Source organism: Nilaparvata lugens, chromosome 5 (genome assembly GCF_014356525.2).
Source record: "Nilaparvata lugens isolate BPH chromosome 5, ASM1435652v1, whole genome shotgun sequence".
In the NCBI taxonomy this organism is placed as follows: domain Eukaryota; kingdom Metazoa; phylum Arthropoda; class Insecta; order Hemiptera; family Delphacidae; genus Nilaparvata; species Nilaparvata lugens.
Genome location: NC_052508.1, coordinates 6,431,195 through 6,448,063, shown reverse-complemented (window position 1 = coordinate 6,448,063; position 16,869 = coordinate 6,431,195). Strand labels below are relative to the sequence as shown.

Sequence of the window (16,869 nt, the reverse complement as noted above, 5' to 3'; positions counted from 1 at the left end):
TTATCATTATAGATTGAACAACATGTGTTATTTTGTTATATTGTTCAAGGATTATTGCTTGGATTTGAATTGTAGAATAAATTCTTCCCACAGAATAATCTAATATTTAGATTTCAACTAGGAACTGAATTGTTGATTTTTAGATTGGGAACTTCAAACTCTTTTTGAGGTTTGCCTTTTGTCCCAATGCCTTATGAATCATCAGTTACAAGAATAAGAACAATTTTTAATAATAAAAAAATGAATTATTGAACCATTTATTATTGAAATTCTATTATTAAAAATCGAAAACCTGGATTTACATATTATCTGAACCAGAATAAATTGTTTTTAAAAAGCATAATGCATGATTTTGTTATGAGCAGATTGGAATATTTCAAATGTACCGCCATAAAGACCCCACATAATGGCCGCTCCATAAGGAACACGAGTGTCATGACCTGTATTTATAGACCTTGATTGTCAGTTTGGTATAAGGGTAAGCATTCCTGACCGGCAATTGGGAGGTACTGGGTCCGATTCTCGGGCTGACAAATAATTTTTGAATAGTGGCGCTCATCGAAATTCCATCTAGCTGTTGTGATGGTTATACCTGTCTCCTTACGGTGACGGCACTTATCTGAGGGTTAACTCCTGTTTTGGGAAGTACCCTTGTCACACGAAATAGGAAAAAATGTCTAGAGTATACTAGATTATTTTCCTGACAATTAATCAAAGGATTAATTGTACTATTTTTTCTCAAGATCAAGTAAATCGATGATGGGTTACTATTAGCCTCTGAAATGAATATGATATTAGCAAATAAATAAGCTATAAGCAAGGTCGAACACAGGGTCACTAAGGAACAACATGTGATGACAAGTTGCATTTATTAAATTTACTAAATCATATAAGAATATTGTTGGTTCAATAAGTAATAAATGAATTTGATAATGAAGGGTTAAGCCCATAAACAATATAATTTGAATTTTAAAGAGTACTTTCAAGTTTATAAATTTATTAAGGATGAGCATGTAGTGCTTTCACCCAAGGGTTGCCCGACTCAAGTTTGGACAGTGTAACGTCAAAATTTTTACAAACGATATACCAGTTCGTCTATGGAAAATTGAGTCGAAGAGATTTTGAAATAATAATATTATAAATCACTCACATTTGTATGGGCCCATAATATACGCGCACTCACTCAGGGGAACAATGAGCAGATTTTTCAGCAGGTCAGAGTGTACAAAAAAACAATATAATAAAATTGAAATCGAAGCAAGCAGTCAACAACCAGAAACAGACACGCCGGTTATCAGCTGACTGATAAGGTAGCCGGCTCAGTTTGCATTGAGAAACTAACCCTTATTGTAAACAAACGTTCATTATGCTGTTATAGGTTATTCGAAAACCATTTACAATTGTTTGTGAATCTGGATCTTAATAAATGAATATATCATAGATTTTGTTGTTATTTCAACAGCCAATAAAGGTGGGTAGTGTAATTTTTAGCTTCTTATTATAGAAAGTTGCTTATCAAAGCTGTTTGGCGAACCATACCTTGCCTACATGCCGTTTCCTCCTTGTCAAGGAGGCAAAGCTGCGGGACATGTACTGTAGCTTCCACTCACATAAATAAATAAATAAATAACTAAGTAAATAATTTGTGGAGCGCTTTCATACGCTGAGTCCTTTTTCAACACTCTAAAAAGTGAAAGGGATCACTCGAACAAGCAGTTCGCTATGGAATGTGAAATTAATTATCAATTATAATAACTAATTAAGGCTGTGCAAAGGCTAAAAATAAACTTTCTACTGGTGATATTTTTCAGAGTTTTTTTTTGTATATTATCATACTATCAAAATGAAAAAGTTTTCTCCGGAAAACATTTTTTTCCGATCATTACTTTTTGAGATATGAGTGTCTAAATTTTAAATTTTTGGGACAATACATTTCAAATTTGGTAAGAGATAAATCCATGAGATTTAGAGGATAAATTCTTCATGGTATTGTTCATTGAATGAAACAAAAATATCAATTTTTGAGAAAGTTATTCAATTTACTGAAAATGACCATAAATAATATTTTTTTGATAGCTTGATGATATACGAATAGAAAAACTTTGAAAAATATCACCAGTAGAAAGTTAATTTTTAGCACAGCATTAATATTATCATAGAGAAACAATAGCGTAAAGATATATTCCATGGTAAAGGGAATTTATGTCGCAATTTTTACTGTTATCTCAAGCCGATCACTGTCGATTATTGTCTATTTTTACTGTTTTGTTGGGGTGAGAGTGTATGAACGGCACAATTTGAGAGACTACCAGCGTCACACAGCTGCATGAGAAAGAACTACGTGAACTATCGGCTTGAGATAACAGTAAAAGCTGTGACATAAACGCCCTATACCATGGGATATCCACTTATGCTATCGTTTCTCTATGATATTATCAAGTTGGTTTTGATGGAAACTCTATAGATCTCCTTTTTTCTTTCTCTTATTTGATACAACTTCAAAAATGTCGTTTTGGTTTTTCTAGACGCAGCCACGGAGGCAACCAACCACGTTGAATGCCTGCTTCCGGGCAACAACCAGTGGATGCCGATGCCTGGTCTGCTGGAGAAACGGGCGCACTTTGCGTGTGTCGCCTTTCAGAAGAAGATCTATGTGATGGGTGGCGAACGTAAGGTGCCGTCAACTGATACTAACAGCTCTGGCAACATCTACTGGGAGCATATGCACACGGTTGAGATGTCAGTTGAATATTCAAATTATTATCATATTATGATCCAGTTACTATCACATCTGTACATATACTGGTATTTCTGTGAACAGTAGACGTCGCGCATAAAAACCACAGCCAGTTATAAACCACAGCCTCCTATAATACTGTTCATCAGAATAAATTCTGTCCTGTCGTGTTGGCGAGATATCGGTGTATAAATAACTAATGGCTGTTTGGGTTGTTTTATCGACAATAATTTGTTGTAAACAACTATGCTACTATCATCAAAAGCTTACCGAGTTGAAAGCAGAGAATAGTCGGGAGAAAATATTATGCTACTTCGAGTTATCAATTGCATGCCTCATTGCTTACAATGAATAGTCCACACGACAGCTGATTTTTTCCAAGTTACATTCAGATATTAATTTGTTAATAATCCACTCGACAGCTGATTTTAATTAGATATTATTTAATATATTAATTAAAGACATTTAGATATTGATTAATTAATAATCCACTCGACAGCTGATTTTAATTGGATATTATTTAATATATTAATTAAAGACATTTAGATATTGATTAATTATTAATAATCCACTCGACAGCTGATTTATGATGAATAATTATTCTATAGTCTGATTTTTACGGTAATATTGACGTTCGAGGGAGACTCCTTTTCCTTTTGTATTATCCTCTAAATACAAAATTTCAAAAAAACCTTCCATATAATTCGACGTGAAATACAAAAAGGAACATTCCTGTCAAATTCCATGAAAATCTATTGCTGTGTTTCGCCGTAAATGCGGAACATATAAACATGAAGAGAAATGCAAAACCGTCGACTTGAATCTTAGACCTCACTTCGCTCGGGCAATTAGCTTCTACTCACGTTTGTGGAGGGCTTTCGCACACTGGGCCCTTTCAGACTGCTATTTCATAGTTTAAATATTCAAATGTGATTATAAAGAAACAGTTTTTAACGGAAAGAAACACTGAAGAAGGTAAAAACTTACATAAATATATCAACAAATAAATACATATAAACATAAATAGAAATGCAAACCCGTCGACTTGAATCTTATTACTCAAATCGCTCTATCAAAAACTAATTACTCATTATAATTATTTGTGGACAGGTTCGACACAGAATCGAGCAGCGACTCATGGCAGTACCGCAGTCGTATGCGACCGGGCCAAACGCGTTCTGCCGCAACCGTCATCGACAACCGCATCTACGTGGCAGGGGGACTCAACGACAGTGGACGTCTCGGCCTGGCACAAATGTACAATCCGGCTACCAACAATTGGCACGCAATCACCAGCATGAAGTTCAACCGCAGTCATTTGGGACTCGCTACTCTTAATCTTTACTAGAACCTGAGTGTACTTTCATTCCTATGTTCCATATATACAGAGTGAGTCATATGTATGAAAACTCTTTAATAAGTTGGAGACTTTTGTAGATATAATCATAGAGAAACAATAGCGTAAGTAGATATCCCATGGTATAGGGAATTTATGTCGCAACTTTTACTGTTATCTCAAGCCGATTACTGTCGATTATTGTCAATATTTACTGTTTTGTTGGGGTGATAGTGTATGAACGGCACAATTTGAGAGACTACCAGCGTCACCCAGCTGCATAGGAAAAAACTACGTGAACTATCGGCTTGGGATAACAGTAGAAGTCGCGACATAAACGCCCTATACCATGGGATATCTACTTATGCTATCGTTTCTCTATGATATAATACTGTAACCTTCAGGATAAGTTAATGATCGAATACTCCACCTTTTGACGTACAACTGAATTTCAACCGCTCATAATGGGGTAACTTAGGAGTTGTAACTCGAATACATTAAATGTATACACCCTTTGTGTGGTACATCATTTTAAAGGCCTTCTCAAAACAAGAAAGATGACATCAATAAAATTGTTCTATGATACTTTTATCCAAAATGGCGGCTGATTGAAGTTTGAGTTTTTAAAGAAATAATTGAATCGGTCTGAGGAGAAAGGGAACATGTCAAAATTGTTCATTTTATTTTTGTGGTTGAAATGAGTTGTTTACTGTGGGATACATCGATTGGAGTTGAAAGGGAACATGTCAGCATTCTCTTTGTACGAGAAACAGATATCGTATTTTTGCTGTACTGGAGTGAAAGGGAACTAGTCATGACACACATGTTTCCTTTCAACGCCGAACATTCGAAAATTAGCTGTTTGTCAGTTGTGATTTTTATGCTATTGTTAGGTTACCTTTGATTCACGCGTTGCTTTGAGGTCAGATTGCTTTCGGTTGAGGTTTTTATTGTAAAAGTTGAAGAGTGATAATTTATAATATCATCATGAGTAATAGGAAGTTAACAAAAACTCAATTTTAAGGGGTGAATCTTATATAAGTGCTTGTACTGGATTAAAATTGTTGTCTTGAAAGAGTTTGCACCCTAATGACAAAAATCAATCTTGAAATTATCAATATTTTTATCTGTATTCAGTTTTTCTCTCCCCTGACAAATTCTGATTTTTGACATGTTCCCTTTCTCTTCAGACCGATTCAATTGATAAATTATAATCAGCATTATTCTCGATAAAAGTATCATAGAAAATTTTTATTGATTTCATCTTTCTAGTTTTGAGAAGGCCTTTAAAATGATGTATCACAAAATGGGTGTTTATGTTCAAAGTATTTGAGGTACAACCCCTCATTTCTTTAAAAACTAAAACTTCAATCAGCCGCCATTTTGGATACAAGTATTATAGAACATTTTTGTCGATGCAATCGTTCTTGTTTCAGAAAGGCCTTTAAAATTATGTACCACACAATGGGTGTCTACATTTAAAATATTCGAGTTACAACCCCTAAGTCACCCGCTTATGAGGGGTTGGAATTCAGTTGTACGACAAAAGGTAGAGTATTTGACCAATAACTTATCCTGAAAGTTACAGTATTATATCTACAACAGTCTCCAATTTATTGAAGGGTTCCCATACTTACCCTGTATATATAGCAAGTTTAGTTTACAGCTGAAGCCGTCTCTCGCATCCCACATGCCATCTCACTCTATCCATCCAATCTCCCTCTGCCAAATTCCTTTCACTCTTTACTTGCTTCATCCAAGTTTCAGGTGGTCTTCCCCTCTTCTTTCCTCCTGGTGGATTCCAATTCATTATCCTTTTGGGCCATCGTTCATCATCCATTCTTTGCATGTGTCCCATCCATACAAGTCGCCTTCTTTTGATCTCATCAAATGTTGAAATCTGCTTCAACAGTAGAATTTTACTCAATTTACCACTATTTTAATCTACTTTATCAAGTAAGTTACTTCGATGCATTGTGTCTGAGGCATTACAGTGCACAATCAAAAATAAATCGTTGATACCTGCAAAATGTATCTGGAAAGCCTTGAAATTCAACGGAAAAATTCGAGTAAAGCTGGAAGATCTAGAAATTAAAAATTCAGTGAATTAAGTGAAATGTTGAATTCTTCAACATTAAGTGAACATAAAAGTGAATTTTTAATTTCTAGATCTTCCAGCTTTACTCGAATTTTTCCGTTGAATTTCAAGGCTTTCCAGATACATCTTGCAGGTATCAACGATTTATTTTTGATTGTGACATAAGTTGAGTATTTATGTTGTGGTCCACATAAAAGAGGAAATCTTGCAAGTGAAATAACTCCAGTATTTGGATCAATCCAGGCACACTTGCCTTGAACGTGGATTTCTATTCTAGTCACCAACTGTGAGAATCCCTCACGCTTGCTTCGGCTCAGTAAATCCCCCTTCATCGAATCGTCAACGTTTGCTTCAGTCAAGTTTTCAACGTATGAACTTCCATTCAAAATTGTAAATCTTCTTTACTTTTTCTTTCCTCGATAAACTGACTCCAGGTCTAATAAATATTCTGCATCAATGCAGTCATTCACATTTGCATAATAGGTTTTCTCCATATTCAAAAACTTCAGCATATTCTTACTGAACGGATTCGCTTGGTCGATTAGCTGGAAACTAACGGTCCCGGCTGCCTAAAAAGCAGTCGTTAGGTCATGTCAGAGGCCCTGAAATTGATCAGTTGCGACCTGAAAACTCTGACAACAGACCTGAGCCAGCCAGGTCACACGATATTATTATTATAGCTGGAAACTCCTCACAGACATGTTATCGCAAATAATGTAGAGTTTCTTGCAGTATTTTCCAGCTTTTGGTGGAATAAATTGGACATTCAACACGACAAAAACATCGCAACTAGTTTGGAAGTTGCAGACGAACCACTATCGCATGTGGGATGTGGGAGCGACTATTCTCCATCTATGTTACCACAAACGCAGCGCACTGATACTTCCACATGGCGTTGCGCGCTGTGGTAGCGATTATTTCCCTTGCGATTGTGGTACCACTGGTTTAAGCACTACGCTTCTCCTAGCTTCTGTACCACAATCGCAGTCGCTGTGATAGTGTTCCCTCGAATTTTTTGTCCCATAGTAAGGTCCATGTTATTATGGCAGTATTTGATTAACAATGATGTTGCTTTCCTCATGAAGCGTTTATGAAGCTTAGAGCCTGTTCACATGACAGCGATTTACGCTCGGTTGTCGCGCGGTTGACCAACCGAGCGATTGCCAGGTATAGGGAAACACATGGTGCCGTACACATGCAACGCTCGGTTTTAGTAGTCGCCGGCGAATTGCGGCGGTTGTAGTCTCCAGTCCAACCGCTCGGTTGTCGCTCTGTTGCCGGGCGGCTCGATATACTAGAGCAGGCTTGAGAGCGTACACATCTTTTCAGTCAACCGAGCAGTTCATATAGTGCACATTCTATTACAATTTCAGTTCAATTAAAATGTATTCTATTACAATTTTCAGTTCAGTTAGTAAGTTCAGTTTAAGTTAGTTTGTAGAGGATCATAGTTCATAGCAGTATGTAGTTCAGTTTAGTTTCAAGTAGTTCATAGTAGAAATATGGAAGTAGGCGTAGAATCCTTTGACACTGAATTGTTTATCGATGAAGTGGCGAAAAGAAAGTGCATTTGGGACATGGAGTGCTCGGAGAACAGGAATAGAGCTCTGAAAAGGTCTGCTTGGCAGGAGATAACCGACATTTTTTCAAAGAGCAGCAGTTCACAGGAGCAAAAAACAGCCTTAGGTATACTAGGGTTAGTACCTATATAGCTAGGGCTAGTACATAATTTCATTAGTAACACCAGCATGATAATATTTTACACACAGTAATTGACCGAGCGAAGTGAGGTCTAAGAGTCGACGGTTTGGCATTTCTCTTAATGTTTAAATGTTTATATGTTGCGCATTTACGGCGAAACGCGATAATAGATTTTCATGACATTTGACAGGTATGTTCCTTTTTTAATTGCGCGTCGACGTATATACAAGGTTTTTGGAAATTTTGAATTTCAAGGATAATATAAAAGGAAAAAGGAGCCTCCTTCATCTATATATATAAAAGCGAAATGGCACTCACTCACTGACTGACTGACTGACTCACTCACTCACTCACTCACTCACTCACTCGCAGAACTAAAAATCTACCGGACCAAAAACGTTCAAATTTGGTAGGTATGTTCAGTTGGCCCTTTAGAGGCGCACTAAGAGATCTTTTGGCAATATTTTAACTCTAAGGGTTGTTTTTAAGGGTTTAAAGTTCGTCTTTTAGCATTCTTCTCCCAATCTCTTAATTATAATTGAAATTTCCATATCATATGTTACTATAGAACTATAATCTAGATAGAGTACCTCTTCGAAACAGTTGTTAACTGGCAACTGAATTAATAATTTTGTCAGGTTGGCATTAAGTTGAGTTGACTTTGTTAGGTTGGCACCAAGTTGAAGATTTAAATGCATTTATCGCGGAAAAATTGATTGGGCACTGCTACTTCAATCCTGGGAATATTATATTACTAGCCGTCAGGCTCGCTTCGCTCGCCATATCCGTTTAGTCTGGACCCCCGACCGGATTGTCCTAACATATGATAAAAATGCTCAAATGAAAAATGCTGATTTCATTCTCGGACGATCCAGTCGGGGGTCCAGGGGGCGGAGCCCCCTGGCTAGACGGATATGGCGAACGAAGCGAGCCTGACGGCTAGTACGCCAATATTAGAGTAAAAATCAGACTATAGAATTATTCATCATAAATCAGCTGACAAGTGATTACACAGATGTGTGGAGAAGCCAGTCTATTGCTGTATTTCCATAAGGTCTATAGTTTCAATCAGGTACTTGTGGATGAGAATACTGCGTGAGGTCTACTGTTCACAGAACTACTAGTATGAATAATGTAAGAAGCAGTAATATTAGAGTAATATAGTGATAAAGATTGAGTACATAGATGTTGTACCTAGTAATTATTTATCAAAACCGAGCGCAAACCGCTCATGAATCGCTTTCATGTGTACGAGGCTGGCAAATCGAGCGATTTGTCAACCGCGCGACACCGAGCGTAAATCGCTGTCATGTGAACAAGCTCTTAGTGTTGAAGCATATCCAGGAAATTGGCATTGATTTCGGATTGGAAGGATGATTCTAAACATTTTATTATTTCAAGTCTAGAGTATAACAGAAAGCTTTGTACCCCCAACGACTGTTTCTAAATACTTTGTTCTGTACTTACATAGGTATATGTTTAGATCTCATGTGTGTTTGAAAAATTGATGGTTATCCTAGAAGTTGTTGTTGTTGTTTACAAAAATCCCAATTGTTGTAATATACTACCTTGAAATTGTTGTTGTGAAGCTGTTATTATTATAATTATGTGTGACAATAATTATAATGGTTTTGTCAAAAAATAAATATAAAAGTAAATAATTGGAAAAATTTAAATAACGTTAAAGCCAACTTTCTAGATTTCAAATCACATTTAGATTCCATGAACTCAAACTTCTTATTTTCATTGTAAAATTTCAATTTGTAAATAATTTAAAATTTGAAGTCAATTACCGTATACAGTATTTTTTGTTTTCAATTTCAGATCTTAACAAATTTCAAAAATTTTAATTTAGAATTTTAAATTAGTTTTCACTTTTTTGCTATACTATTCTAATATTAACGCTCAATCATCTCAATCCTAGATTAGCGAATTCCCTATTAAACTAACTTTTAATTAGTGTCATTTGAACTTGAACGTTTTACAGTAGAAGCATAACCTATTTTTTGGACATTTTATTAATTTATCAAAATTTGGGAATGGAATAGATTTGGTCCAAGCCTGTTGTTTCTTCCTAATCATATTTATATGATTTGTGATTCTTTCCCCGAATAAATAAATTAATAGATAAATTTGCATTGTAAATTAATAAAATTAGTCATCTTCAATTTTGAATTTCATACTAGCTAATAGTGCTTTGTGAGATACACGTATTTTGTAACACTTTTATAGCGTTACACAAAGTGTCATGTAATTAACTCAACGCTCAATATTTTCATGTACTGAAAACATGGGCCCCGTTGCACAAAAGTCGGTTGAATTTTGATGGTGATTAATTTCAAGAGAACCGATCAGGCTGTAGCCTTTTCCAAATAAGGCTTCATCCTTCTTTCGAAAAGGCTTCTCTGATTGGTTCTCGAAACATTAATCAAGATTCAAATGTAAACTGCTTTCATGCAACCGGTACATGGAATGATTAAAGTATTCTTACTTCCATGATTAAAGACAGCAACCTCTAAAGGTGTGTACAGATTTACGCGCCACGAACATGAGCAATTCACTTTTAATCAGCTGACTATATCTGTATTTTTATAGAAACGGTATAAGATATAGATATAAAAAGCTTGGCATCAACTGATTAAAAGTAGATTGCTCATGTTCGCGGCGCGTAAATCTGTAACCTTAATATAACATTGTACTTCGTAAAATGTGTCTGTATGTGTGGTTGAGAAATTTTTGTGACGAATTTGTATTTTGTAAATTTTTATGAGCATTGATGGTGATAATTATAGATGTTTACCAAAGTAAATGGTTACCGTACCCTAAATTGTCGTTGAACAACTTGTAATATATTTATATATATTATCGTTTATCACTTTCTGTATATTGTAGAAGTGAAGCTCATTACATGTTTTATTCCGTGAAGTCCTTTCACCAATAAGTTTTATACTATTTGGTTTATTTTACTTATAGATTTAGCTGCAATAATTTTGTACTTTTTTAAAACTCGACGCTGTATTTCTCTAAGTTTGTTGTATACGATGTAGCAAAAATATTTCAGAAGACGTTGGAAATTCCAATTTGTGTATCCATATTGCACCACATGCTTCCAAAACCAGTTTTAATTAAAATTCATTTAATCTCTATGAGATTTTAATGATCTATTCATGTAAAATAAGAATAATTACAGCTACTGCCATATAAACTAAGAGGTTTTCACTATTATTAAATTATAAAAAATGTATATTCCATATACCGCTTGAGGCCCTATGTTTATAAATTAGGCCTATATTTCTACAAAATGGTCTATTTTTCAACTTTTAGTATGCCATTGGAGTAAATGCATATAGTACAAACAGTATTACGAACATACACTGTATAATATAGAATTTTCTATTTTTGTGAAAAGTATTAGTATAATATTAATGGAATAGGCCTAATTTTAGATATATTTCCTGAGGATGATTGTCCATTGAATAAAGTAGGCCAGTTTATTTAATTTTCAGTATAATTGCGGTGTTTTTCATCAATCGTGGTTTTTTTTGTTGACAAGTTGCAATTTTTGTTAGTCATTATTTCGTAGACAAGTTGAAATTCTTATCAAAATATACTGAAAATTCACAAGTGAATATACAATGGGCCTCTGGCAGGCAGATCTATTCTGAACTGTTTCTTGAATCTCAGGTTAATTTGTCAATGTTTGTTAGAGGCTACAAACCTACAATTAAATCATACCCTACAATATATTATGGGCTATAATTACCTATTGAATTATCAACAATTTTATGTGTACAAAGAATTATTTTCGTAAATAAAATACCATGTTGTCTGTCGATGTTCCTATATTTACTATAGGTTTGAGCAATTTTAAACTATTTTCTATTTGATTCGTTCTATTTTATATTTATCTAGAACTATTCCATTGATGTCCCCAATCAAATTAATGTGATGATATAATGTGAATTAATGTTATGATGTAATGTGAATTAATGTTATGATGTAATGTGAATTGATGTTATGATGTAATGTGGAATAAATCAGGGTGTTGTGTGAGGGTGTTACCTGAAATATTATTCATTTTTAAAATAGAATTTTATTGTTGAGAAAATGTTTTTTAGTTTTACAGATTTAATTGAGTTGATTTGTATTAGAATATTTATTTTGTATATATAATTGTTACTGTTCCAACTGTATTAAATAGAATCTTGACACGTTATCAGGATGAATAAATGTTTCTTCATAATGTATGATGCTGTTATTTAGTAAAAGTTTTTGGTAGATTTATTACCGTATGAACTTATGTTCAATAGATCATTAAAAGGCATCAACTTATTTATGGTTATTATATATTTAATGAGCTTATTTAGTGAAAGTTGTCTGTATATAATTATATATTGTGAAGTTATGTTCAATCCATTTATTAAAAAAACATCAATTGAGGTTATTCTATTTATTTAATTTCTTAAATCCATTCATTGTGTTGATATTAAAGAGATCAAGCATGACGATGTTAACGTTCAGGAGATATGACCATTTGAAAATTGTTTGCAGCTTCATAACTCACTCTGTATAGTAGCTAGGGGGGCCAAATTTGGCTCTGACATTTCACAGGTAAAGCTTTATCTATGGTGCAAATTTCAGCCAAATCTGAGATACTTTGTGTCCCAGTGAGTTTCAATGTGTGTCCATGGTTATTCTCAATTTTATGTGAAAAATAAAAATTGCTCAAACTTTGTGATCTTATGGTCTATCATGCGAGAAACACAATCATATTTGCAAAAGAAATCGCTCAAACTTATTATAGTGATCTTATGGTCTTTGATGCGAGAAGCACGAATCTGGAATCATATTTGCAAAATTCCTCACCGTTCAGGAGATATGACCAAATTTCAGCCAAATTTGAGATACTTTTTATCTCAGTGTGTTTCACGGTAATTAGTCCATGGTTTCCATCACTTTATTGTGAAAAATAAAAATCGCTCAAACTTAGTAATCTTATGCTCTTTGATGCGAGAAACACGAATCTGGAATAATTAATTTGTTTTAAAATTATTTTACTTTTAATTCAAGGTTGAAAGAGTGGGTAATTATATTTCTTTAGATTATTTCTAACTCCAAACTTATCTCTTATTTCCAGAATGAAATATTTGATGATGATGACAAGGACCCAGACTACATTCCAGAAGATTTAGTGGCCAGTGAAGTCATGGTAAGCTAATAAATGCTTATGCTTTTGTTAATGTTCAATGATACTTACTTTTTTTCTGAGAGCAATGCCCACATGAGTGTGTGCATGATGAGGTGGATGATGATTGATGAATTGAACCTACAGTTTTAAATGGGTTTCAATCGCCAGAAAGTGTATACAGTAAGTCTATAGTTTTGCTTGACTGTTGAAATCATATTTAATTTTCGAAGAAAACAATTTTATGTAGTTGGACAAATTTGTTGTAGATACAGTAACTCAAATAATTTTACAAAATTGACATTGTTATTGAAAACCTATGTTTTTGAAGCACTCTTCTCAACAGCAGTACCAAGAAAAAAAATTCACTACAGTCTCTATAAGCTTTATTTAACAGTGACATGATGGCAGTAGGCCTATTCGTATGATGATGTACTTAAAACTTAGACATTGTATGATGTGTAAAGCTTTGATATGAGCTTATTTAGAAATGGGCGTCTGTTGCAAGCAAATGGAGTCTCAATTGAATTGGAAAACAATAGAAATATTATTTTATTAGCAAAAGAATGGCAACAATCATTTCAATTGTTGTGTTAATGCCCTCAATGAAACGATTGTATTTTGTAGAATTGATAGACCTGCATGTTCTTTTCTGTTCCCAGTTTCCAAATGCTGCAACAGAATGTTCTTCAACAACCGAATGCGAAGATGTAACACCTGCTGATCCAGTTTCACCTACATCAGAAATAGGAGATCAAGTAGAGAAATGTGTTAAAGGACCGAAGACTAGGAATAGAATCCCAGACACTGATAATTGGAAACGGAATGCAGTGAAAAGGAAAATTCGCACAGGAGAGGAGCATAAGAGTGCTAGTGGAAGGGTTATTGCAGCTAAACTAGTGAAGTTCCAAGACTGTTCAAGATGTGTGAGAAAATGTAATGAGAACTTTTCTGAGAGTAAGCGAAACGAAATTAATCAGGACTATTGGAATTTGGTGATGTTGATAAACAAAGGTTATTCCTGAACTCTCTGGTATCAGAAGTAGAAAAAAAAGTCACAAGAACGGCTGCAGATGTGTCTAGGAGACAGAAAACACGAAACTATTATTTTAACAAGGCTGGTGATCGAATTCAGGTGTGCCAGCGATTTTTCCTTGCAACCCTTAGTATCACAGATACTGTTATTAAGAATATGTTGAGAAAAAGAGCTGAAAGTGGTGTTATTGAAAAAGATCGACGAGGTTGTCACATTCCTGGAGTGAAGAAACCAGAAAGCAGTAGAGAGTATATCATAAATCACATAAATAGTTTTCCTAGGATTCCTTCTCATTATTGCAGAAAGGACACAAAGAAAGATTATTTACCGCAGGACCTCAATCTTCAAAAATGTATGATTTATATGTAGTGAAATGTTCAGAAGACAGTGTAACACCTGAGAAAATATCATTCTACCGAAACATCTTCCATACTAATTTTAATATTGCTTTTCACTGCCCCAGAAAAGATGTATGTGATCAATGCTACAAATATGAAAGAATGGATGTGGAGGAAAAAGAGAAAATGAAAGAAACTCATGACAGTCACTTGGCTAGGAAAGTAAAGGCAAGGAACCTCCGAGATGAATTTAAAGAAAAAGCTTTGAATGGTGAGTGTAATTTTGCTGAATTTGATTTTGAGGCTGTGAGATATTGTCCATCATTGAAGGCAAAAGCAATATTCTACAAAAGAAGATTAGCTGTGTACAACCTTACGGTATACAATGTTGCCACAAAATATGCAACAAATTATATGTGGCATGAAGCTACTGCAGGTAGAGGTTCGAAAGAAGTAGCTTCATGCTTGTTCAACCACATGAAAGAAAAGTCGAATGAGGAAAGTACACACTGGGTGTTCATGTCAGATACATGTGGTGGACAGAATCGCAATGTGAATGTCACAACAATGTTCCTCTATGCGGTTCAAAAATTAAATATATCTCTAATCGATCAACTTTTTTTTGAACCAGGGCATTCACAGATGGAGTGCGATTCTGTCCACGCACAAATAGAAAAAGCCAGTAGAGATATTGAAATTTTTGATCCTTCAGGCTGGTACACAACAGTGAGACTGGCATCTAGGGGGAAAAAATATGAGGTGAATGAGGTCAATCAATCTGAAGTATATGACTTCCAAGAATTACAAAAAGATCTCATAAAAAATAGGAAGATTGATATGAAAGGGAATGTTGTTAGATGGCTGGACATAACTTGGTTGCAATACAGGAAGACGGACCCTATGTTAGTATTTTTCAAGTATGACCAAAGTGAGGAATTTGAGGCATTTGCTATTTCAAGAAGAGAAAGAAGGAAGTTCTCAATTGATAAATTGATTCTCAAACCAGCATACTGTGGTACTTTGCTGATCGAGAACAACAAACTGAGTGACTTAATGAAACTTTGTTCCAGTGGAGTGATAAGAGAGCAGTACCACAGCTTCTATGGATCACTTGTTGGGGATTCAGTTGTAAATGCCGATGATGAATGAGAATAAATCTTCAGTAATGAAATAGATGTTATTGTAATTAATATGTATGTAAATATTTTTAAATTAAAATTATTTCTATGTTTTTATGAATATCTTCTACAATGTACATTTTTATAATAATTGAAACTGAATTTGATGATTACTATAGATTATAAATAATTTAATAATTTCAATAAAATATGATTACAAAACAAGCATAGAGAAGTTTTGTTCATTGTGTAGTTTGCTTATGTCAGTGTTCCTTGAATAGAAGTGACAGTATGTTAGAGACAAGAGTTGTATGTCATAATCATCTATTTAAAAAGGGGAAAATATGGTCAAAAATGAATACTTCAACAATGAATTTGGAATAGACATTTCCTAACAAATAATTAAAGAGATATTTGCAGTTGTTTGCTTAATATGACTGATTAGAGTTGTGTAATAACTTGTTTTCGTGAGTCAGATCCAAACTTTCTCGATTCCTGAAAAATGCCACTTTTGTAGATACAATTCTTTGACTCTAAACCCTCGGATTGTCCATTGAATAAAGTAGGCCAGTTTATTTAATTTTCAGTATAATTGCGGTGTTTTTTCATCAATAGTGGTTTTTTTGTTGACAAGTTGCAATTTTTGTTAGTCATTATTTCGTAGACAAGTTGAAATTCTTATCAAAATATACTGAAAATTCACAAGTGACGTTGAATATACAATGGGCCTCTGGCAGGCAGATCTATTCTGAACTGTTTCTTGAATCTCAGGTAAATTTGTCAATGTTTGTTAGAGACTACAAACCTACAATTAAATCATACCCTACAATATATTATGGGCTATAATTACCGTAAAATGGGGTAACTTGAGACAAATTTCAACTTTGAACTTGAGCTGACTGAATATATATTGTCATTATTTAAATATCCCAATATAACTCAAACATTAGTCTCGGCATGTACTATTGATTTGTATATGACATTTTATTTCAATTCAATTGGAAGTTTTTTTTTTTTTTAATAGTGTCTCAAGTTACCCATGAAAGTGGGGTATCTTGAGACACCCATTTGAAATGAACACATGTCTCAAGTTGAAGAGCTGTGTGTTAACTTGAACCAATGAAACTGATTCAGGGATAATAAAGAACACATGAATACACTTAAACAACTCAAAAAAACTGTAATGTTTGAAAAAACATGTACATTTGTAGTCAAATTGAGTCATTGAACAAGGCGCAACTGTAAGCACAATAAAAACCCCTACTTTAAAAAAATATAGGTTGAAAAATTAAGGAAAAATGTAGATTTAAAAAATTGTAC

General features: G+C 34.2%; 1 protein-coding gene across 1 annotated transcript in view; it reads left to right on the top strand.

The window, feature by feature from the left end:
- Window positions 1-7,985, top strand: part of LOC111048131 (kelch-like protein 28) — a 29,295-nt gene extending 21,310 nt beyond the window's left edge. Inside the window, exons 8-10 of the mRNA XM_039429829.1 lie at window positions 2,526-2,739; window positions 3,848-4,126; window positions 6,914-7,985. Coding sequence (XP_039285763.1) covers window positions 2,526-2,739; window positions 3,848-4,085 — 452 coding nt within the window. The 3' untranslated portion in view covers window positions 4,086-4,126; window positions 6,914-7,985. The remainder of the gene's footprint in view (window positions 1-2,525; window positions 2,740-3,847; window positions 4,127-6,913) is intronic.
- The last annotated feature ends 8,884 nt before the right edge of the window (window positions 7,986-16,869 follow it).